The sequence below is a fragment of the Lemur catta genome, chromosome 9, assembly GCF_020740605.2.
Source record: "Lemur catta isolate mLemCat1 chromosome 9, mLemCat1.pri, whole genome shotgun sequence".
NCBI lineage: Eukaryota > Metazoa > Chordata > Mammalia > Primates > Lemuridae > Lemur > Lemur catta.
This window is the reverse complement of record NC_059136.1, coordinates 52,745,001-52,771,354: the sequence shown is the minus strand read 5'-3', so window position 1 is coordinate 52,771,354 and position 26,354 is coordinate 52,745,001. Positions and strand designations below refer to the sequence as shown.

Below are 26,354 nucleotides of genomic sequence, written 5' to 3'. Positions count from 1 at the left end.
CCCATTATAAAGTGGCATTTGCAAACCACATCAAAAGACACACAGGCTTCTCTTTATTAATGATAATAATATCTATTATTTGAGATTTTTCTATGTGCTGGGTAGTCTGCTACATTCTTTACATGCACTCTCTTTTTTAAAGACTTAAAGAGCTTTTTTTTTTTACATTACCCAATTTTACAAATAGAGTACTCAGAGAGGTAGCTGGCTCAAGATCACCCCTTGGTAAATAATGAGGATAGGATTTGACCCCAGGATTGTCTAATTCCTAGTCATTGTTCTCAGCTACTACTCATAATTGCTATCTTTCTAAACTGGTTTTCCCCCCAGGAGAGGCAAATTTAAATTTGACCACTTTTCAGAGTATGCTGTCACCGATGGCTGCAAACTGTTCTCTGTCGTTATCATCATTCATCATTGTTCATTAAAGTTCCCAGTGGGTGCAGAACCTCTCATTGGCCAACTTTTCTTCCAACTAGAAACCCCACTTTCTTCCTTGGGACTCTCAAAGCACAACTAAAACAATGTTATGGGTGTGACACACTTAATTGGAGGTCAGAGGGTGCTAAGAGGGGGTGAAGGTAATTATCCCAAAGAGCAGGACACAATTTAAAGTCAGTATCAAACACCACTGTTCCTAGGAATTTATTGATAACTTCCCACCACGGGGGATTTCTTTCTCAGACTCAGGCCTCTTGGCATGTTGCTGGACCTTCTGCCTTTCTTTTGTAAACTGTTTTTCTAACTGCCATCTAGCTTCTGACTCTCCAAAACTCTCCCAAACTGGGAAGGTTGCACGGCTGTTAAGCTCTCCATCCCCCTCCTCAGTCCAGCCTCTGATTTTCCATTTGTATTGCAATAATTCATTAAGACATTCTGATATGTAAAATGCCATCTAGTCAGGATCTCTACCCTCACCTTTACAAAGGACTGACTAGTGATTTGAAATTACAATGGATTTTTTTAGCATTACCTAAATTAAATTATCTCACCCCTAACAACCTCAACAAACCTTATATTAATATATTAGAGTTCTCCAGAGAGACAGAACCCATAGGATGGATCTTAGCTGGATGGATAGATGGGTAGATAGACAGCTTTATTTTAAGGTATTGGCTGTTGCAATTTTGGGAGCTGGCAAGTCCTTAATTGTAGGGAAAGCCGCTGTAAATTCAGGTAGGAGTTAATGTTGCAGTCTTAAGCTAAAATCCCACACAGGAGGCAAGGCAGGCTGAAAACTCATGCAGGGTTTCTATGTTGCAGTCTTGAGGTCAAATTTCTTCTTCAGCAAACCTGTCTTTTCTCTGAAGTCCTTCAGTTGATTGGATAAAGTCCATCCACATTATGGAGAGTAATCAGCTTTACTTAAAGTCCACTGATTTAAATGTTAATTACATCTGACAAATGCTTTATAACATCTAGACAGGTGTTTGACTAAACAACTGGACATCATAGCTTACCCAAGTTGACACATAAGATAGACTGTGACAACCAAGATATTTGAGTTTTCATTATGGAATAGGCACAGCCATGGTCCTACTCTCAGAGTGCTTAGCGATTAGTTGAGAAGCACATGTTTCTTTAAAATAGTCTACATTCTCAGAAAGATCTACTTACTCGTTGTATCCCTCAAACAGTGTATGCATTATGATCAGATTTATAGATCTGGTGTGGGAGCTAAGACTTCCAAGGGCAGCTTTGGCATCGTTGTGTCAGGGGTTAGAAAGCCCCACCATCCTAGATATCATTTTGGACATGGTATTAGGAAATAATATTAGTTATTAGGAAAGCAAGAAGCATTTATTTTGTGGAGGCAGCTTGTCAGCTGCTAAGAAGAAGCTGTCTCTGGACATAATGGTGGTGGTTGCACAGGAAAATGGAGTAGGACAGTGTTAAGCTGACAATCCTAGTTCTGCCAGCTTTCGATAAAACTATACAGCATTGGACAAAATCTTCTTATTACCTTTTCCTATTGCCTTTTTTTTACAAAATAGGAGTAACATTTTTTCAGAGCTTTAATAAAGGTTAAATGAAAAAAAAAGTAAATTTTCTAGCAAGTTATTTGGTACTCATTAAATGGTAGCATTATTTATAGTCAAGACTAGAAATTAAAACTGATCCAACCAAACTCAACAAAGATGGAGATGACAATGGGCAAGCAGCTGCATGGACATCCACAGGCCAGGCTTCGTGGTACAATACTCAGTCCTAGGAAGTCAGGAGCCAAGCCTGGCTCTCTCTCCCTGCTTTCCCAAGGCCTTTGATTTCCACTTTCCTCTGCAAGTCTTTTCTGTTCCATTGGTAAACTAGTTTCTCTCCTTGTCCATTAGTTTGCACATTGCTTTTCTTGTTAGGACTCCCATTAGGCTCTGATGCTATATGGTCTTTGAGCTCCAGAATCCATCTTTACTTTCAACTTGAGAGAGTGTCTGATTGGTCCAGACCATCTGTCCATGAAAGAGCAGCCCTTGGGGCAAGTGTCAGGTGCATACTCATCATCCAATCAGCTCTAAGGAAAGGGTCATGGAGAACCAACATGGGCCCACCACTTCAACAAGGGTAGCTTTGTAGGCTTGGATAATATTCCTAGATATATCTACTATCTGTAGCTTCAGTGGAATTACACTCCTTTGAACTTTTCCAGGGACTTTAGAATCTAACCCCATATAAAGTATAAAGTGTGCTTTCACTATTGTCATCTCAGCCTCAAAATAAGTAAATCTATTAAAATTATAGAGCTGTATATGAAACACAGAACCAAAAAGCTGAGTATACCTACAAGCAAGCAGAAACACCTTAGAATCTCTATTCATACCTCATTCGACACCAGGGTTTCCTAGTTATCTTAAAGGCAATATGGTTTGAGTGTCCAAACATCTACATATAGACTTTCCTTTCATTCTTCCTTAAAACATAATTTAATGTGCTTAAGAGTTTTCTACCTGTGGTATATACACAAAACCATGCATATGGTGTGTATGGATGATTTGGTGACCTTTTTCAATCATAAATTTGACAATATAGGTTTCTCAGCTCTTCCATGTTGATTTTAGAAATCACCCCCACATAAGCTGACACTCCATGTGATGGCATTATCATTGATCATTCAAATGGAAGATGACTATTCTGAGTTTGTAGGTGGTACTTATTAATTAGCATTTGATCTCATTAGTTTGGTTAATTATAAAAGTTTGCTAAAATAAATGTTATCACAGGAAGTGATCTTACTAAGGTTAATTTAAAATTCTCATCTAAAGTTTATGCAGCTCATTAGTTTTACAGCCAATGTATTTGGACTTCTGTGCTATTTCCCTCCTAAGTTTATCATCTACATGTAAGATTTGCTGCGTTGCATGACCATGGACTGCTGTGTTATTTGAAAAATATAGGCTGTTCATAGCTAAGAGATACAGAACAGAAAAATATAGCTATACCAGGGCCACTGCTATTAATGGAAAGACAGTACAAACCTTGTTTCCTATGTTTGTGACTTAGTACTGTAGGGAACACAATGTGTGTAATTTGCTGAAAAAAATCTATAATTTATATAAATTTTACAAACACTTATATGTCACCATCTTTTCTCTTTATGTCATATATGGTGCTATTGATACCCTCCAAATTAGATAGGATATTTAGCTTTTTGCAAAATTCTATGGTTATTCCTATAGACTTCATTCCTATGAAGACTTGCACTATTAAAAATCACTTTTTTTGAGCTCTTTGTTTTCTGTGGACAGATGCAGACAATTTATGCAGTAACAAAATTCAGTTGCTTTACTAAGGTGTTAGATTGCATGATTTTAAACTTGGGACAAAAATAAGAGAGGAAGAGTTTTATTGAATACGACTTTTAGGTAAACAGCTGCTTAACAAATGGTTGTACAGCTATTTGCGATAACAGAAGACATGCCTACCTTTTGATAATTGTTACATAAGCTTTTCTTATTTGTTCTCATAGAGTTGTTTGCAAAAAATTATGTAATATGCCTGAAGGTTATCCCAAGAACGAAGTATTTCAGGAATGATTTAAGCTGGCTATCTGTGTGCGAAAGCATGTGAGTGTGTTTGTTTGGGCCTGTGCACATGTGTATGCGTGTGACTCACACTTCTCTTTTCACAAAGGATTTGAGGTAGCACAGGATGTCATTCATCCTGAGTAGAAAGCCACATCAGATTACAATCAGTTAATAGGTCAGACACTACATAATGCCCTCTTCAACTTAGATTTCTTGAAATCTTACAAGTTAAAGAGGGTGAGATGCTGGGACTTTTAATTTGCACTGGGGCAAATTGTTCCATTGTGTGGAAGAGATGTGGGGAAAAGATTCCACTGGGAAAAACAAGCTTTTAGAAGAGTTTGCTGTATAATTTATAAAGATAAATCTTCTGTAATATCTTATACTTGAAAACTAAAATGTTTTAAAAAGGAATTACCAAAATTAAAACTGTAGGAATTAAAGCACGTGGGTAACATATGGTTGGCTCTCTGCACTGCTGATTTGGTTTCTGTCTGAGATCTATTTGTACAGATCAGATATTCTTCTTTCTTCTCCAACAAGGCTCAGCCTGAACTTGCCTAATGGCCTGCTTTAATTGAGCCAACCACATTCTGTAGGGGAGGAACCAGGACAGAAATAGCTGGATTTAATGTTGAGAACAAAGACATTGCTAAAAACCTCAAATCAGGTATCTCCTACTTCTTACTTAGGTAGAAACAACACAGATAGCTTCAAGGAATGGCAATTAGTTATCTGTAACAAGATTCTTTTCATATTCCCCTGATGAGAGCAGCTGATACAAAGTAACTAGTCATCCTAACAAGAATACAACCATACTGTTTTTATTAGCTGTGATTATAATCCATTCTTATCCCATTATACCATGACATCAGTATTTTTAGATGCAAACTATATTGAGGAATTTTAAAAGAAAGATGATGTCTTAAGACTCCTCTCTAGACATTTTAGAAGAATTTGGAGGGGGAGAAAATAGTGGTTTAAAAGCATGAGCTTTGCTGTCAGACCAGGATATGACTTCTCTAAGCCTCCATTTTTATTTTCAATAAAATGGGGATAATAATAGGTCCTGCCTCAGATATGGCAAGTAACGTGTTTACTAGATGTATTAGTTTCCTATTGCAGTTGTAACAAATTACCAAAAAGTTAGTGGTTTAAAACACAGATATATTATCTTAAAGTTCCAACTGTCTGAAGTCCAAAATGCATCCCACTAGTCTTAAGTCAAGGTGTCAATAGGGCTGTGTTCCTCTCTGGAGGCGCTGGGGATAATCCATTTCCTTGCCTTTTTTGGCTTCTAGAGGCCGCCTGCGGTCCTTGGCTCGTGGCCACCCACCAGCTTCAAACCCAGCATTTATGGTCGAGTCTTTCTTACATTGTATCACTATGATACTGACTCACTTGCCTCCTTCTTCCATTAAGAGGGGCCCTTGTGATTATATTGGGCCCCCAAGACAATACAGGATTATTTCCCATCTAAAAGTCAGCCGCAACCTTAATTCCATCTGCAACCTAATTTCCCTTTGCCAAGTAAGGCACATTCACAGACTCCAGGGATTAAGGCAAGGGTACTTTTAGGAGTCATTATTCTGCCTACTACGTCAGAGAGCCTACCACTAAGTACAAACACAAGGAGTGACAGTTTTTGCTGTTCTTAACCCGAAGGAAGAAAGAGCCCTTCTCTGAATGGTTTCTTGTTTAGGTAAGAAGATGCCAAATGACCAATGTCCCAGAAACCAGACGGGCACAGAGCCCTAGCACACCACATGTCAACACCTTTTACAAACAGTAGTTTTGGCACTTTGCCTATAAAGCTGAAAAATAAAGAGCAGGATTTTCATGTTCTGACCTAGATACACGTGTTCAGTGACTTTCCTGTTGTTTTCTCTCTATGTACCTCTTCCTTTCTGGAGGATATTTTAGTGCTATGGCATTAATTTACTTATGTGTAGCTGACTCACCAAGAGTAGAACTTGAATGCTAACCTTTCTGTCAAGCTTAAAGCACCGCAAGTCCAGCTGTGAGCTAGGCAACCTCTCCTTAATATCCTGAGTGTCTCTGAAAACATCTGTAGAATTCAAATGACCATTTATGACTCAAGATATTCTTCCTCCCTCCTAGTTGCAAGGGCAGCACCACTCTTTCTGCCACATCTACGTGAACATGTGGAGTCGCCTGTCCCCTGGTACTCCCTAACATTGTCCCTTTGCATGCACTAGTCTGGACTACAGGCCTAGCCTCCCAACTGTCTCCTGCTGTCCTTCCTTAATTGATTTGGGCCAGCAGCCTCTGGAGGTCTCGGGTCTCTCCTTCCCATCTCTTCTGTCTTAAATCAGTCCTTCTGCCTTATATTAAATAAGTCCCTGTCAGCATGCTTAAGGGTGCAGGGAACTTACCTGTAAGCACTCACCACATGCTAGACATTGTGCTAGATATTTTGCGTGCATCATCTCATTGAACACATTGAGACACACAAAAACAGAAACTTTTCCTTGGGGCCACAGTGTTTCATTACAAAAATAGAATAAAAACTTTGAGTGTAATTTAAAGGTAAACATAAATAGAAAAATGAAATTTATTGACTTCTATTCATTTAATCCATGCTTTTAGAATTAAATTATTAATACTAATTGTAACAACAGGAACATTAACAATATTTTATATATGCTTCGTGTGGCCCCGGGGTCAAAACTAGAATGAGTTAAATACAACTCTCATGGAAGTTAATGTGTTAATCCTAACTTAATGCCCTGGCAGGTAGATGTTATTTTTCCTTTTTTTTACTAGCAAGGTAACTGGGGCATAGAGAGCTTTATATAATTCAGCCAAAGCCACATGGTAAGTAGCAAAGAGAGAATTCAAACTCAAATAGGTCTGATTTCAAAGCCCCTAGTTTTACCACTATTTTAGAGCCTTCTCGTTTGACTTTGTTTTTAAGGAATCCTTTTTACCAATGCTTACTTGGGTTCATGTACTTTAGGGGCAAATCTTCCAGTGGCCTAATGTCATGGTTTGGTCATCGTATTGGTGGTTTCTGTGGGCGGCTAAAGACTGCTTTGTGTGCTCTTTTTTTTTTTTTTTTTATCAAAGATACAGTACTTGCCAAACATCTCACTTTGACATGGCTTGCAGATTAATCCAGGTATATTTCTCATATTAAAAACAAATAAAAAAGGGTGGGTAGTGAGGGTAGGAAATAATTTTTCCTTGTGTGAATGTCTTTGAACCACAGTGAGTTAGGGCTCTTGTGGAGGTAAATGATCCTGAAAAATCTGTTCTTTTTCCATTAGAGATCAACTCTCAGAACTCAGTGACAGGTCAAAACATGCTTTTATTCTTTGACCAAAACACCCACAGAGGAAACAGAAACCAGTTTAGCAACTTCGCAAGTGGGTGCAGAAGGATTCCTATAAATAAAGCTTCCCATTGTGCCTCTCTGGTCATGTTAGGTTTGGAATGCTGATCATCCTACTCTCAACTCTTACTGACAGCATGGTGAATTTAGTTCTAGCTGATGCTTGATGCATTGCGTTTTTTTGTATTCTAATTGTGATACACCTTAAAGGAGACCAAAATCATGAAGTTCATCTTATAGAATGGACTTTATTCCCCCACGACCACTCCACCTTATCCTTTTCTGATTGGTTCTGTCTTTAATTTCTTGAAGAGAGAGCAACATAACTTAACTCAAATCAGGTGATCTTAATAACAGGAAGAACACTTTCTAGGCCTTCAGTTTTCTTGCTCATAAAGAAGCATCAAAGCAAAAGCTATATACAAGGGAGGTCGGTTTGTGCAACTCTTTTTTGCTCACAAGATAGCTTTGCCCTCTTGGATTCTAGGTAGATTATAGAGAAGTTGCAAGAAATGGCCTTCAGTATACAAGGAAATATCATTTCAAACCTTATTATTTCTTTTATGGGGAAGGAAAATGCAAACAAAATCAGCTATTAAATGTGGTTCTTAGATTTTTGTGTAATTGTGAAAGCTGAACATAGCAGAAGAAATAAATCTTAACCTGAGAATTAAAAATGCTATCTGGAGTCATTATGGGGTGAATAGTCAAAATTGGAATGCAGATGATAGATTACATAAAAGTATTATATCAATGTGAAATTTATTAAAGTTGAAAACTACAGTGTGGTTATATAAAAGAATATCTGTATTCATAGGAAATATACATTTAAGTATTTAGGGGTAAATGACAAATATATATATATTTATATGAGAGAAAAAGAAGGAGAATGCAAATATAAAGGAAATGGGATAAAATATTAACCATAGTTGAGTCTAGGTAAAGAGTATGAGAGACTACATTTTTCCTAAGCAATGTCAGTTCACATCTATAGGCAGATGATGCTCAAATCTAAATTTCCAGCCCAGAATCTTATCATAAATTCGAGGCTCATAAATCCAACTGTTTACTAGACATATCCACTAGGATGTTCCATAGGTATTCCAAAATCAACCTTACCAAAATTGGTTTTATAATTTTTCCCCCTTTAAACCTGAGTTTTCTTCAGTGTTCTCTGGCACAAGACTAGATTCTTTCTTCTCCTTCCCAAGCCCCCTCCAACACTGATACAATCAGTCAAGAAATCCTATCTATTCTACCCTATAAAATCTCTTCAACTGATCCACCTCTTTCAATCCCTACTGCCATTTCAGCTTCATATATCACATGGCCTGTCATCATTACCTCCTAAACAGTCTCCTGCATTCAGGATGTGTCCCCCTCCCATCCATCTCCTGAATTGTCGCTAATTTCTAAAGTTAAAATCTGATCTTGTTAATGTTCTGCTTAAAAGCCTAAGTGTCTCCGTATTGCCTTCAGATTAAAATCCAAATCCTCAATATAATTTACAAGACACGTGAAGGCACTAGTTCCTGCTTATTTTTCTAATCTCATCTCTCTCCTCTCCCCCTACCCTAATCTATATTATCCTTTTTCACACCATACTGCGATCACACTGGACTTCTTTCAGCCGAAGTTTCACTGGCTGCCGGGCCTTTGCCCATGCTAGTCTCTGCCATGAGCACTTTCCTTTCCCCCTGCTCCCAACTACTTTTCAGTACATAATCCTATTTGCCTGACATATCCTTCCTTTAAATTCTAATGTAGATGGCATTACTCTAAGAAATACTCGTGATACCTCAAGTCTGATCAAACTAATAGTTGAAAGCAAATTTAAAATAAAATAATAGGTTTATTATAAATATAATTTTAAGCTTGCATAAAGTATGTACGCATTCATCCAGTCCATAAGGTTTTCCATACGTATTTATTAAACACCTGTTAGATGCCCAGCAACTTCTAGTTGGGTCATTGAACAGATATTATTGATTTACAATGTTCCAGACGCTGTTTTGGATGCAGTGACTATAGGGATGAACAGTTTTAGAGCCTACATTCTAGTAGGGGTGACTAATCATAAATGTATAAATAAATAATATCAGTTAGTGACAAGTGGCATGAAGAAAAAAACACGTAAGGGGGTGCTGCCTTAGATAAAATAGTCAGAGAAGACCTCTCCAAAGTGGAGGTATACAAGTAGGGGCCTAAATAGAATGACAGAGCAAGGTCAGGCCAATGTCTGGGAAAGAGCATTCTAAGAAAAGGGGAACTCCAAGTGCAAAGGCTTTAGGACAGGAGCATGCTTGGTGCATTCAAAGAAAGCAAAGAAGCCTTCATGTGCGGCATTCAGTGAGCAAGATGGAAAGGAGTTCTGAGGGCCAGAACTTGTAGTGTTCAGCAGCAGGGGGATCAGGGTCCAGTGAAAACTGTTTCATGCAAGCTAAAGTTACAGAAATTTTGTAATATATTTATTTTCCGCAAAGCCTAACACACTTGATGTGTCCTATAAATATCAGCCAACCATAATACTACCATAAGCAGTTCAAAATTTCTTTTAAGAATCACTCTTCAACACCTGCTCTCTTCCCTCACTCCCCGAAAATGAGTTAAATACTTGATAAGTAAACTTTTTCTCACAGAAAAGCCAGATGTTTTCTCTGGACTAGGCAAGATTACCTTTCCCTCGCCTCCATCCCCTGGAGAGCCCTGTTTCAGAACTGACACTATTTATATGGTTCAGCTCAGTTTTGAAACAGGGCTCGCCTCACTTCAACTGAGAGGGAAAGTATTCTTTTTGGTCTTCTGCAGGGTGCAGTTGATGAGTGTACACTACAAGTGGAATTCACATCTCAGGCAGGTTAAGGCTATAACCTTAGCATTGTAATGTGATATTGCAAAAGTACTTTTATAATCCTACCTGCCAACAATTAATATCTATAATTAGGAAGATTGCATGATTCCAAAATTACCCAAGTCTTGGAAAGACTTTGTTTTTACCATAAATCTTCCTTTTGCAAAAGGTCTATTATCATCTTTAAAAAGTCCACTTTTCACAAGTTCTGATTATGTAATCAAGCAGATTTGTCAATTTCCTAAAAAATAAATCAATAAACCTGGACATTTAAAGTTACATTGTCATAAACTGGTCAATCTACATGGTGATAACACATATAATGTAAGGAGAATAAATAAAGAAAGAAGTCAACTATGAAAATAAATATGTAAACCAGAAAAAGAATCTAGAATAAAAACCGGAGGAGATGTAAAAGCAGCTGCATCCCTGATCATGGTAAATCAGAGCTTTTTAGCAGGCCACATCCCCAAAGTAACAGACAGCCAATATTTAGCCAATGTTCATCAGAAACTATGTTAATTAGGTACCTAGTGGACATCTCTAAACATGGTTAAAAGACTGATTTGGTCTTAGAAAACCCTGAAAGAACTAAACTTGGCTGAAAATGACTCAAGTCTAGTTCCTATCAGATTCCTAATGAGAGCAAATAATAAAGAACAAATGACAAAATATTGGGAAATATGTACCTCATGTAGATATGACACATATATATAAATATAGATATTTACTTAGATAAATACCTGTCATGTGACCAATTCACCAGGTGTTTCATATGGGGGGGTGTGAGCATGCACGTGCCTTTATAGCTCTCTTATTCCTATTCAAACACAAGGCAAATGCAGATAGTATTACTGTACCATCTATGTGAGATGTAAATATATAAAAGTCCCCCTTTGCATATTCTGCAGATGTTGAAAATCATGTGTTTTGTTTGGGGTGCTGTTTTTGTGTGTGTGAGTTTTATCGTAGCATGAAGTCTTGCTTTAAAGAAGAGCCAATTCATTCCTGCTTTCTACCTGATGCTGTTGTTTCCCAGGAGTGTGCAGCTATGCTCAATTATTTGAAGATGAATGTTAAGGCCTCTGCAAAGCACTTTTGCCTTCTTCTTTTGCTCATCATATAAAGCTGCAAAGAAACATTTTGTCATTAATTTTCTATACATAGCTAACTCAGCAAAACTTTGAGAATAAGCAGCATCTCCCAGAGTGATTATGTACATAACATGAGAATATTAGTTGAAGCACTTTGTAAATGATAAGTCATTATACATATGTAAGGCACTGTTACCATCAGCATTACTTTAATGTAGCACAATGGAATCTAGGACTGGAATAGTCAGTCATGTTACTATTGGAAGGAAATGGAAATTAGTATCCATTAAACACCTACTTATTGCAGAGTGCCACAAACTTAACTGGAAGTTTTACATAGGTTATCTTATTTATTTAATATAATAGCATTGATAGGGAATACTGATGGAACTCTTAAAGGCCAAATATAATTTTTAGTGGATACAAACATAGCTCCATAGAGAATATTAGACATCACACATTTTCATCTGAGAATGAATCATATTGCCAATTTATACCATTTTTCTCTAAAAACTTGCTGGCTTGGCCACATACTTTACTTGTCAATGAATAGTTTAGTATGGAGCTGTGAGAATTTGGCAAACACAATACCCTCTGCATTGCCTACAAAATCTTGGCATTAATATTATTTCTATTATATAGAGCTGTGAGTCCCAACTCCCCGGCCACAGAGCTCGGCTGCCCTCCCACTCCACCCCACCTCCGTAGAAAAATTGTCTTCCATGAAACTTAGGAAAGGGGAGAGGGGCTCACAGCAGGAGGTGAGCAACAGGCAATCAGTGAAGCTTCATCTTTATTTACACTGCTCCCCATCGCTCTCATCATTGCTTGAACTCTGCCTCCCCACCTCCCCCACTTCTGTGGAAAAATTGTCTTCCATGAAACCTGTCCCTGGTGCCAAAAAAGTTAGGGACAGCTTATAGAGCATCAGTCTTGTGAACTGATGGTAATGTGAACTCCATTTTCTTTATGATCGTTGTCATTTTATTGCAATGTAGTAACTCTATACAGTATTCCATGAGTTACATATCTTTTTAAATTACCTCTGAAGCCCACCTGCTCTGGCATCCAGTAGTTCTCAAACTTACAAGGATCTTTACCTACTAAGTTGACATTTTCTATTCCCAGTGATTGTGATCCCTGCCTTTGAATAAAATGCAGTATTACAATATATGTATATGTCAGTGAGTTGCTGTTGCAGGGTCTCATAGCAATGTGATAACTGGAGAATAAAAGGGAAACATCCACCAGAATCTTCTACAGGACTCCAAAGTTTAAGGACATGAGCAGGGAGTCAGAAAGGGCCAACCTCTAGATGCTGCCCCTTTGCTTCTACAAACCTGACAGGGAATGTGGATTAAGAAGCGGCCAAGTAAGAAGTTATTATTACTCCTACCCATTCATTCAGTTACTAATGTTTAGCAGTATGGTAGGTATGTGGACTTTCTCCTTGCTATAATAGGGAAAAAACAAAGACAGAAAGAAATAACTATAATGCAAAGCAGTGTGAACTATATCATGATAATGCAACTGTAAGTTCTGGGGGGAAATCAAACTTATATTCTGACAATGGCTAGCAGTATTTAAATATCTATACAGGTAAAAAACATCAGCCTGGTTATTACCCAGCTTATCAAATCTACTATCTGTCGGTATTATTAGGACTATGTAATAGAGATTTGTTAAAGGTGGCCATGTCATTCATTTGTTTTATGATAAGACCATACAGAAGTTAGGTATTGAGTTCTGTTATCTCACTCCATGATAGATGTTACAGGGTCAACGTAGTAACAAATCACATAGAGTACGCTGGCACTCTTCCCAAAATGTTCATGAGCCAAGAGCAAGTCCACAGTACAGGGCAGGTGCAGTGGCTTTTCTGTGTACAGAAACAGAAACCTCTGAATCTTGCACACTGCCACCAGGGGTCAGGGACTGGGCAGGAGGAGAGGGCACTCTGGCAGAAAGGAAGTGTTGTATTACCCGGGGAAGAACAGGAACCAAAATTCCCGTCTCCTTCTTGAAAGCAGCATATTGCTGGCTGAGCAGGGTCTGAAGGGAGGACCTCAGAAATGTTCTGTCCACGTAAAGGTATGTGTAAGTGCTAAGTGGCTTTAAATAAGTTATTTCGGAAAGTCAAATAAGGCAGATTTTAAAGGGCTTGGTTTGTGTTATATTTTCAGAATCCAGATGAGCTATATGGATCTCTGATGATGCAGTTGGAGGTTTTATGGCTACTGCCTCCAAAAAGGGAATATTTGGTGGGGAAGGTCAAGAGGGAGGTAAACTCTGTCAAAATACTAAATCTAAATAGAATATATATTTTAAAAACACTTCACGTTTGTATGCATTATTTGTCCGTGATTTGCTTTAGGTGCTGCTGCTAATTATGATTCTATAAGGAGATAATTCCAGAAATAGATTTAGACATAGTGATTTCGAGTCTGTTTCATGTCCTATGACCATCTCTAACAAGCTATTAGTGACTTTTTTTTCATTCATTCACAGAAAAACATTTGTCAGTAAGATTTTCATATTGCCTTACCTTACCCTTAACTGAAAAAATGGTGCCTAACTTGTGACATGACAGTGATCAAGTCACATGCTCTCACTTTTATCACCACTGTATTCTGGGTTTCAAAGCCTGGTAATATATTTCATTAAGACTCTCCTAACCATCCTCTTAAAAACTGGCTTATATATCTTTGGTTTTTGTTAGCATTTTATTACTTTAAGTTCTCTGGGCTCCAGAGAAATGAGGACAGAAATAGGCAGGTTTTTTTCTTTCCTTTTCCTCTTTTTTTTTTTTTCTTAAGTTTTGGTCAAACAAGCCAAAATAACATTATCATTGATGGATCGACCTGTACTTTTAAATGGAAGGAATAAAGATATAAAAAGAACTGAGGCATGTAAGTAACCTCTTTGATTTTTAATGGTATGCAGCAGATGGAATTCATTATTGACTTTTAAAAATGAAATTGCTCTGCGTTATTATTTATTTATACTTTTGCCTTTCAAAAGAAGTAATTACCATTACTAGGCTAGTTTTTCCTCAATCCCAAGCAACTATGTGACAACAACAGAATTATAATATTCTTTACCATTTACTTAGTCATGAAGCTTAATGATGTTGCAGGATTTCATCCCTTTTAAATTAGTAATAAATTTATGAGGATAATGCACAGCTAAGAGGTTGAGTATCTTTGCTTTTATTTGGGCAATTTCAAAAGCAATTATTTCACATCATAGGACAATTTATTTATGAAATTCTCATTGCAGAAACAGAAACATTTTTAATTGGAAATACACAATCTAATTTCATTTTTTCCAGTTCAGCACACAGATACTATGATGATAATCATAGTATATACAAAATTCCCAAGTAAAATATTTAGGTGACTTGTTTCAGCCCAAACAACTTTTTAATTTTAATCACAAAATCTAAAACTTTTAAGTCATTGGGGAGGTTGATAACCAGTCACGACAAAATTTAAGTTTTAAGCAATGCCAAATATTTGATCCATTATACTTCAAATTTTAAAGGTATTAAAATTATCTTCATAATCTAAAAAATAATCAAAAATGGAAAAATCTTTATTATTGGACATCGAGCTATAGATGTTACAAAAATATATGAAGCCCTTTTTCAAAGCTGATGTTTTAAAGTATCATTTCATATACAGGGCAGCATTTATGTCTTATAAGATGAGGAGATTTGATGTGGACAGGATTCATACCACTTTTGAATTTCAGTGAAGCTCCTGCTTCAGTTAGATCCCTCTTTCCTTTCTCCTTATATCTCCTGCGCCCATCCTCCCTCTTCCCAGCTGCTTTCTCCTCTTTCCCACCTCTCTCCTCCTCCCTCCTCTACCTCATATCCTCCTGGCATTTGCACACTCAGACATCCTTTTGCACAAATGGATCTGTTTTCTTCAACAGTGGTCATCACTGTGAAACTGACGGATCGCAATGAATATTTCATATGTAGCACTGAAGCCTCTTCATCTAGAGTATACATTTTGCTTCGTTGTACCCGTCCATAGGCACTTAATAAATGCTTATTGATTGTAAAGTAAGATTGTATTATGACTGATTTTGAGAATTTTCATACCTTCTGCAGTTACTGGTACTATATTTCCTTGATTCTAAGATGTACCTTCTTTCACATTTCAACTTTTTGAAACCTAAAGGCATTTTATGATCAATGGTATATTGTGATTTAATTGGCAGGGTTTTTTTTTTTAATCTTTCTTTCTTGGCATGCATCTCACAATCAATGGTATATTATATTTGATGAAATATAGGAGTAAAAATATAGATAAATTTATTACTTGCATAATGTGCTAAAGGCCATGCATTTCACAGTCAAACCTTGAAAGAGTACATTTTTTTTTCATACGTGGTTTATCTGTGGCCAATTTTGTTTGCTTCTCACTAGTTTTCTCTATCCTGTCTTCCTTGCACTGTGGCTCTACTTATTCTTAGGCTGCTGTCTTGACTGAATAGCCTGGAAAATACTCCCAGAATTTTATTAGTAATTTAATTACCAACATTCAACTGTAAAGTTTTTCAACCTAAAGACCCAGGCTCAAGTTATGATTCTGCTCCTTCAAATTATGTATATTTAGCAATCCAATGATTATTCTCAGAGCTTCAAATTATATATCTAAAGAAGAGAAATAATATGAATAATTTCTTCATCACAGGATTGTTAACAATTTGTAAAAAAAAAAAAATTGTACCAGTAAAATTATTGAAAATGAAATGTATATGAGAGCACTTTTTAAACCATGAAGTACTGTTAAATTATAAATTTTAAGGATCAGCATTAAACAAAACATTATTAGGCTTGTGTATGAGTAGCAAGTTAGAAAGAGGAAAAATTAGAAATTATATAATCCATTCCAAACTAAAGAGAGTAAATTTTACATTTTTAATTATCATTAGAAATGATGATATGACCCATTAACTGTCTGAATTAAAAGGAGAACCATGAAATCTGTCTTCAGAGAACTTCCTACATATCAGAGTCTTATCTATTCTAAATCTCAGCATTGAGAATGCATTTCAATCTCTGAGAGTTTATGCCGTTTATTGAATTAGCAAGCCACAGCCCACAGCACCTCCATGGCATTAAAAATAAAAGAGGTTAGATTCCTCAATTCCTTTTCTGTCATTGTTCTTTCCATTTAAGAGACAACATGAGCACATTTCACAGTGGATTTTGTATCACTTAAACATCTCAGAATAAGATGTATACTTATGGGTTAGTATATTAAAATAGACTTTATCCCAGTCACTTTGACTCTTGGAATCCTTATATGACAAAGAGTTTTGTCTAACAAGTCTCACTTCAAGAGGGTAGGGTGAGAGGGTGGGGTGAGAAGGTATGCCAGCAATTAATGTTCTTCATGTGTTTTTTTTAGTTGCTTGGTCGAAGCAACCAAACCTTACCTTATTGTTTATTTGCTGGATTCCTTGTTATATATAAAGACTTAAAATAGAATTTGCACACAAATAAATGCACATTTTAATGGAGCCTTCGTTCCCACAGAAAAAAGAGTTATAGATATAAGCTAATGCCCACTGGGGGAAAAAATACCACAAGCCATTGTAGTAATTGTGAGAGGGCCCTACTCCCTGGTTCTAGATATTCATGAAGGGGAAATGATACAAAATGAATTGAACCAAATGGAATCAGTCACATAGCTATTTTCATAGGCAGAACCTTTTTGCTGCCATAAGGAAGACTTCAAATATTTTGAGGTTTAAATTTCATCTTACCACTCTTCAATGAGAAAAAATTTCATAGAATATAGGTACTACTGCATAGAAACCAAAATCCTCAAAGTCCTTTTTATTAAAAAAAACTGGTTAGGACATTCGTATATGTTGAGCTTTCTTTAATACTTTTCTTTTGTTGTGTTGGTTTTCACAATTTCAAAAACATACATAAAACATATATTCTCATTATTGTGTCTTTAAAACATAGGGCACCTCCATGGTACTTAAAATAGTACCGTTGAATATAAATTTCATTGCTATAGTGACTACAAAACACAAGATTATTTTTTAAAAGGTAATACGTTTAGTACGTGTGTTGTTTTTGAGCATAGGAATTTCAAGTGGCAGGAATAAAGAGGAAGTGTTGTTTTAGAGGCATGTGCAGGTGAAAAGGGGAATTAAAGGAAAGGGAATTCTTAGTCATTACTTGAAAATCCTGTTTTTCTATGCTGTATCTGCCAGTGGAAACTCTTTCAATATCTCATTTAAGTCACTTTATTTCCAAAGACTAAAAGTCATGACTCTAACATGAACATTTTCACATTTAATAATATACTGGGGTTCAAAATTGTTTCCCATCTCAATCTATTATTAACAGCAGCAAGCACATTGGGCTTTCTTGATAATAAGTACTATACTAAGTGCTTTACATGTACTAACCATTTACATGTTAACACATTTTAGCATAATAATATATTATTCATACATTAAACTGTATTAACATTTCTGTTAATGGAAGCATCTTTTTCCTGCTTGTTCAGGCCCAGAAACATTGGTTTAATTTTGAACTCTTCTTTTTCTCTTCACCCTGTATCTAATCAGCTCAGAGATCCTGTGGACTTTATTCTTAGAATAAATCCAGAATCTGCCCAGCTCTTAACACTGTCTCTGCTTCCTCCTTTGCCCAGAAACCACCGTCTTTCCACTGCATTCTGGTGACAGCCTCCTGACTGCTTGCCCTGCCTCTGCCTTTGCTCCCCGCACAGGTCAGTTTTCAGTAAGGCAGCTGAAGGAACATGGGTAAAACATGAATCTCATTGTGCCACTCTTGTGTCCAAACCCACTCCAGGGTTCTCTGTGTCTCTGAAAATAAAAGCCAAGCCAAAGTCCTAATCGGGGCCCATGGGGCCCTAGCTGTTCACCGCCCCCACCCACCCACACACACATACACCTTATTTCCTATAATTTCTCCCTCATTATTCCACTCCAACATCACTGGCTTTTTTGCTGCTCCTTGGACTCACCAGGCATGCTTCTTTCTCAAGGCCTTTGCAATTACTGTCCCCTCGACCCGGAAGGCTCTCCCCCTTCAGACTGACAGAGCCAACTCCCTCACTTTCTTCAGGTTCTTAGGAAATCGCCTTTTCAGTGAGACCTTCCCTGACTACCCTGTCTAAAATTTCAAATCCCCTACCCATATACACAGTTCAAATACACTCTTCTCTGCTTTTTTTTTTTCATCCTTAGCACTTACCACTAACACATATATGTGTGTATATATTTATCTTGCTTACTGGAACACGAACATTATGAAGAAGGAATTTTTGTCTTTTTGTTTTTCATATTCTATCTCTTGTACCAAGAGCAGGGTCTGGTACATAGTACATCCTCAATAAATATTTGTTGAATATATCCTCAGATGAATGCTATCGTTAGGTACAATTATTACCCCCATTTTACAGATGAAAAAGTTAAGGAATAGAAAGATTAAGAAATTTAATCAAGGTCAAATAAGTTGAGCAAGTGTCAGAGCCAGAATTCAAACCCAAGACCCTGGCTCCAGAGTTTATGCTCAAATCACTTTTACAACATGTCTTAACTATTTAAGTGATAGTAAATTAATTAGAAGAAGAGAGCTATGCACAGATTCATGCATTCTCTGGGATTTTCTTCAACAGGCTTTCTTTCTAGGTAAATGGAAAATTTGAGTGCTGTCTGGCTTTGCAGCATAGTCAGATATAGCAAAGCTCCTTTCCCTCATCATTTTTTAATTTTTTTCCCAAAAAGAAAGTATGATATTTTTTATGTAGCAAAATATATATACATATAAAAAACAAATGACCCAAATCCCATACATGTGGACATTCAAATGGTAATTATGAATTAACATATGTGTAATGGTAAAAAAAGATAACACTGAGGAAAAACATAGAATGAAAACATTTAGTCAATGCCTGCTATGTTCTATAATAGCCAGTCACTGCGAGGGCATTTTTGATATTACAAGTGGAGTCTAATGAGAGACAGATGCATATTCAGACAATTAAAATCATGCATTTCTTTAAGTGTCAAAATAGGGTTATGTACAATTCTAAATTGGAATTTAGAAGGAAAAACACTCAGTAGAGATCTGCTGACAGCTGAAAGCAGGGCTTTGGAGAGTGGGTTGCGAGGCCAGTAACAGTGGTGGGAAGGGACCAAAGGGCTCAAGAGCGAAGAGAGAGTTTCTGAAAGAGGAGGTGGGAGAATGCTCAAGTTAAATGTGACTTACCTTACAATTTTGCCTTAGAGGATGGAACTCCCTGTGGGAGATGTTTTTCAAATAATATTTTATATTCTATAAAATAGAAATTACAGGCAAATCTGTTATCAGAAGGATGTGTTGAATTTAACTTATAAAAGGATATCATTACATATCCAAATGCATCACATAGAAAATTGTCAAGTTCATTTTTCCCAGACTACCTCAATCTTTCTTTCACAGGATTCAGGTTGCATGGCACTGTCAAACCAGAACAAGACATTCTATTTTCTGAATTGTTATTCTTGCTAACATATTAAGCCAATTCCAGGTTCCTACACTTAACAGCCCACCAAAAAATACCATCTATCCTGAATGTGTTTAATGTGTTTTTCATCCTCAAGGGTGCTTTCTTACCACTTCTCATTCCTCTGGAAAGTCAGGTTTTTTCCAGCTGATTATTTCCCTGATTTGACAAGGTCACTCTGAACTTCCGGACTGTCATCCTAACCATCTGCAGTGTGATCTAGCTTAGTGACAGACAGCGGGGTCACTCAGGTCCTTCAATAACAGGGCGTAGTGCCCTTATATGGTGGTCATTCCATCAGTAAGCAAGTAAAGAAAGAAGTAAGATATGCAGATAATAAATGCCAAGAAGAAAATAATAGGATAATGCAATCATCTGAGACTGGAGTAGGGTAGTGATGCAATTAGCTTGGATAATCATGGGCATCTCTGAGAAGTATCATTAGAATTGAAACCCCAGTGACGAGAGGAAGGCAGCTATGCAAGGATCCCGGATAATAGCTAACCAAGTAGAGAGACCTGGAAGTGGAAATGAATTTGGTTTGTCAAGAAAAAGAAAGGATACTAGTATGTCTGGACAGAGTGGTAGGAGTATAGAATGAGGTCTCAGACTTAGCTGAGGGCTGGGTGTATGCTCAGAACTGACCTTTGTTTATGCCTACGAGTGCTGGAATTGTTGTGCTATAGGAGCGCCCCATTTGTAAATCTTGCTTATTTTTATGAAAGAAAATAACTTGAATTTGCTGGGTACTGCATAATTTATTTAAAAAGCCTTTAATGTACATTCTCATTTTCTTAACATTTTGTAACATCCTGTGAAGTATACAGTATTAACATTATTCCCATTTTACATACAGGGAAACTGTGGTACATAAATGTTACATGACTTGCTTTAAAAGGCCTTAGAAAGGCCTACAGTCCCACTTACCTCACCCACCACCAACACACACACACACACACACACACACACACACACACACACACACGTACATTCTGACTCCTCATGCTTAATCAAAATTGTTAAAAAGTTGAAACTGCCTTTTAGCTTGGATTTAAAATGAACTCATGGCTATGGTATGACTAAGGGCCATCATTGCTCACAACATGAAAACAAAAGAATTTCTACAATGAATAAAAGAAGAGGTAACCTCAGTTTGCACTAATAGCACATATGTGTAGACCAAGACTCTACACATTCTCTTGTTCAGCCACATCTTTGATTCTGCTAGGTGGCTATGCATCATATGATGTTCATTGTCAGGTTTAAGTTTTAAGCAATTCCCTCTGAAACATGGATTTGAGAGGAACAGGACAGGTTAGGCCAGGTGAGAGATGTGGACAACCTGAACTTGGGCGATGACAGTTCAGCTCTCCTACCTGAGCCACCTTAGTCACCAAGGTATGTCTGCACTATATGATCAGCAATGTTCCCCTATCCTGTTAAAATGATGTCACATATGACAGCACTTAAAAATTTAAAAAAGTGAGCTATAGTTATTTTTTTATTTTCATATGTTTACTTTATCATAAAGGATATTAGATTATTTATGAAAGTTTTTTATTATAGGAATTTCAGTTATATTTATTACATACCTTTTTCTCTTCTGTGTGCTTAACATTTGTTCTTTTAATATATCTTTTCAAATACTAATCTATAATTTTCAGAATTTAATAAATTATTTTCTGCCAAGGAGTACTATGTTGCTCTGTTCCAGATTTTATTTGTTGTGTGTGTATGTGTGTGTGTGTGTTTGGTAGCATAAATTCTTACAAGGAAAAGAAGAGAACAATTTTAAACATTGAAAAAACAATCTGGACATATTAGAAATATGCCAGTGTTAAAGCTATCAAGCCTACATTTTAGACACAAGAGAAAGCTAATCACGTTCTTCCTATTTTTTCAATTTTGAAAAAGAAAATATTATATGGAGGTATATTATTTATTGTCTCAACCTATTAACTAAAACCCTCTTTTTATCCTTTGTATATTATTTTTGGAATTTATTTTCTAAAAAACTTCTATTTCTTGTTTATTATTTTTTAAATTTCAGTTGTATTTCTACAAATGTCATTGTCTTTAGTACATGGCCTTGATTGAAGTTTGGTGGCTTTTTCCTTTTAATTCAGTCCTTTTCATATGTTTACATGAATTTGTTTACTTTTGCTTTGGTCTTTTGGTTTCTTAACACCTTCCTTGTCTGGCTTATTAAGTTCCCCTTGTAAAATTTTGTACTTTAAAAGTAGCTCAATTTCTTAGGGTTTTTTTTTTTTTTTAACTCTTACACATTTATTAAACTTGAGATACGTGTTTAATTTAAGAATGTCTTTTTCTTTAAAATTTATTCAGCACTTTTTTGTCAAGTCTCAAAGCTGGTTTCCTGGTTTAACATTAAGATCCTTGTAATAATTTTTTTAAAAAAACCACCAATACCAGATCTTAAACTTGAGGAAAAGGTCCTGTGGTTACTATTCATTAGTGTTGTGATACTTTTTCTCAGTTTTGGACACATTAAATAATTTCAAAAATTCCTTAGGACACTTACAGCTTCTAATTTTCATCATATAAATGTCTCAAATTAATTTTTAAATATATATGATAATTAACACATTTTAAATGCATCATGATTTTAAGGTGCTCAAGAACTTTTTTACAGGGCTAGCACATATTTTTTCTTGTGTTATTTAAAAATTGCAAATTCTGAACAATATAAAATGCTCTGACCCATTTTCTCTTCTATATCTTGACACCTCTTCCAGATAGTTATCTTTCATATCAGCAACAATATGTATCTCAAAGTACAGGTACAAGTTGTTTGTATGTGTACTGCAAACAACTGAAATCAAGGCAGAAAAGCTTGTCCTGTTAAACAAGGTTCGATCAGAAATGCATGCAGAAAGGGAAGAATTTGGGACAGAATGCTGATATTTCAAAAGAAAACTTGGTTTCCCACACATTTCTCATAGTATATATTCAGATGTTGGTACATAAGCAAGAGAGAGTTATTTCTTCTGAATTATCTAGTTTCAGGTATTTTGAGAGAAGAATAGCCTTCAACATGGCTACTTCCTTTGAATTCTTTGCTTTTTGTATGTATACATTTTACTGTTGAGACTCTCCAGCAAAAATAGGGGAAAGGGACTACTGTTTTATAGTGGAAATGCTTAATACTGCTATGATTAGGAAAATCAGCTTTTTGAAATAGAAAAAGATGAAACAAAATGTATGTGATGTTAAAAAGATAGTAAAGTGCAATAGCCTATATTTGTGTTTTGTATCAACTCTACCATTATGTATGATTTACTTTTGAATTAATGTAGTAGATGAATGATGATGACATGATCAACTTATGAAGATAACAACGAACCATTAAACTACCAAACTACCTGAATGCTTTTAGAGCATCTTCTTTCTACTTCTCCCCTGTTGCCAAGAAACAATCATACTGACATTTAGTTCTTCCATTTCCAAAAGGGAGCTTACTTACTGCCATTTCAGAGATGATTAAAAACCTCATCCCGCTTACTAATGAAGAAAACCGATCTCAAAAGACCACCATTGCTGATGCGATTCATAGTTGAAAGCATTAAGCATTTTGGAGATGAGACCTAAAGCTTTTGCCATGACAGGATTGATACAGGAAGAGGTGGAGGTTGGAGACGCAGGAGATCCACCAGCCATCCTTCCTGAAGGTCTGTATTATTGCACCTAGGAGAAGATTTTCCCATGCCTACTATTACACAGAGTGATTTACTATACAAGGAACTCCTAACTGGACTCCCACCTTTCTTCTTTCTCCCTGCCTTTCCAATCCATTATCCACACTGCCATCTTACCATTGAACTCATTAGTTCTCTGTTTTAAACATCCTTGAAGATTTCCCCCTCCCTGCTCCATATGGTCCAAACTCTTTTCATGGTTTGTAACCTATATTCCTAGCACCTCCTGTCCTCTATATCCTCTTCCCATAGAACTGATGTTAGGAATACCTGTCCATTGGATTATCGCAAAGGTTCAGTGATAAAATGTATATGAAATACTTCACAGTAACTAGTATTTATTAAGCCTTTACCATCTTACCAGGTGCCAAGGACTGGGCTGGGGGCTTATATGTATTCTCTCATTTAATTGTCATACAACCCCATGAGGTGTAGATGCTTTTATAAACTCCATTCTGTAAATGAAAACAACATATTTTTGAGAGGTCAAGCAACTTGTCCAAGGTCACACCTATAGATAGAAATGGAGTTGTAATTTTATCTAACCAACAGCTCCAAAATTGATGCTTTTATAGACTTTACTGCTGCCTGGCACATTGCCTGGTGTACAATTACATTTGATTAAATATTCATTTTTTAAAACCCATAACTATAAAACTTACAGTATCTGAAAAGTCACATTTTTTTTTTGCTTCTCTTGCCCACCAAGGTTAGCTGATATCTCACTTCTTTTACTCTTTTTAGATGCCCCATCTTCTCTCTGCCATCCTCTTCCATCTCCACACTCACCACACTGTAGTGTAATCATTTGCTTATATATCTAATGGCTCTGATCTATTGGCACTTTCCTGAGTACAGGCACTGTATGTCCATTACCTTTGTATCCTCAGAGCTTAGCATCATGTGCAGCACTCAACAATTGTTGAACAATTGAAGGAATAAAGCAGACTCCAAGGATAATTTTAAAGTATGTGGTCTCTCGCTTATCTCAAAAATGCTGAAATTCTGCTTCCACTTCATGTTTAACTGCACTAACCCTTTAACTAACACTCAACTAGATCATTATGAAAGCATAGTCAGACTTAAATGGGTAAGAGGGGCCAAAGAGAAGACAAATCACTCTCTTTATCTTCTTTTCTCTCCATGAAATTGAGGGATTTTCCTGACAGATGAGAAAGAGACAAGGTTGAAAGAAAGAAGAGGCATTTAGAAATAGTCAAATAAAATTTAAATTCTCTTTAAAAAATACTAGTTTTGCTTCATGCTAAGTCTTCTAAGACTCTAGTCTGTTTCTTTCCCCCCAGTGCTTTTTAACACTATTTTGCAAACACAGTCAAACCTACATTCACAGCCAAACCTACAGTCACAGCATTTCGGAGAGGTTGGCAAATGAGGAAACACTCCTAAATTCTAACATCTGAGAACTTAAGCGAGATCAACTGATGAGCACATGGTCACTGAGTGAGTCAGTGAAAGTTCCAGGAATAGAGCTTGGATCTTCTGACTACTAGTCCAGGGTCCTAGTCATCCAACTACTGCCATATTCCCTGGAGAATTTGGTAAAAATAGAAGATGGTACAACTGACAGAGTAAAGCATTGTCATTACCAATGTCCACCTTCTATTTTTCTATATTTAATAGCATAATTTTAAAACTCATAAATGCATATAGGCTATTGATTATTCTGTAATATTATGTCAAAAATACCAGTATAGAAATATTTTTATAATTTATATTATCCCCTAAAATGTAGAGAACCCACACGTATCACCAGAAAAGCACTTTATAAATTATATAATAAATCACATAAATATTTATTCTTCATTATTATTCTGAAGAAGAGAGCAAACATTATTATTAATGAGCTCCTTTTTTAAAAAAAAAAAAAATGTGTGTGGCAAGATCCTCCATCTCTGAATGAGATTCTCAGCAACTATAAAGCCCAAAGCAGATTTGGTACTCTAGGGAAAAATAGTAATCATGTAAAATAAACAGATAAAAATAGTCAATATGATCTAAATACAATATGGTATATCTATAAATTACAATCCCATTCTTAAGAGAGAGAAACCCCTGTCTCTGTCTACACATTTATTAGATGAACCTTAAAATCTCACATTGTACCTCCTTTGTCTCCTCTTTACATAGAGAGATGGTGGCTTAGCTTTCTCTGTAGAGATAAAAGGCAGATATTAATCAAACCTGGGTTTGGATCCTAGCAATGCTACCAGGCAGATACGCAACAGTAGATAGGCAAGTCATGGAACCTCATTTAGCTGTCATTGCTTTATCTGCAACAAGGGGATAATGTTACTCTCCTTCCCCACAAAGTCCTTGCAAAGATTAATGACATTATGTGTAAACAAGGGCTTCATTCATACAATGTTGGAACTGAAAAGGACCTTTATATTATGGAATTTAATCTCCCCATTTGTCAGCTAAGAACACTGAGGCACAGGAATGGTAAATGCTGTGCCTAAGACATTTGGCCAGTGAGTCATACATCTGAGACTAAAACCAAGTCTTTTGATAGAATGTGCTTTGTTGTGGTTTTTTGTTGTTGTGTTGTGGAGTGGTTTCTTTCTTTCTTTCTTTTTTTTTTTTTTTTCACTTGGTAGGCACAACAGAACTGATAGGCACATGCAAGACATATAAAGACTATGATGGAATGATCTGGAAGAGGAAGTAGGCCATTTATACAGGGTAAAATGACAGCAGATGAAAAAAGAGGAAGAAACAAGGAAGAATATTTATTAGAGGGTTGCCA

The 26,354-nt window shown here is 36.4% G+C and overlaps 1 protein-coding gene across 3 annotated transcripts in view; it reads left to right on the top strand.

Annotated features, from left to right (window-relative positions):
- The window catches only part of OXR1 (oxidation resistance 1), a 157,704-nt gene that overhangs the window by 22,686 nt on the left and 108,664 nt on the right, over positions 1–26,354 (top strand). Inside the window, exon 1 of one of the 3 annotated variants that reach the window (XM_045560916.1) lies at positions 13,114–13,410. The exons of the other annotated variants lie outside the window; for them this stretch is intronic. Within the exon in view, the coding sequence (XP_045416872.1) occupies positions 13,392–13,410 (19 nt within the window). The 5' untranslated portion in view covers positions 13,114–13,391. Of the gene's footprint in view, positions 1–13,113; positions 13,411–26,354 lie in introns of those variants that run through there. 3 annotated transcript variants of the gene reach the window in all.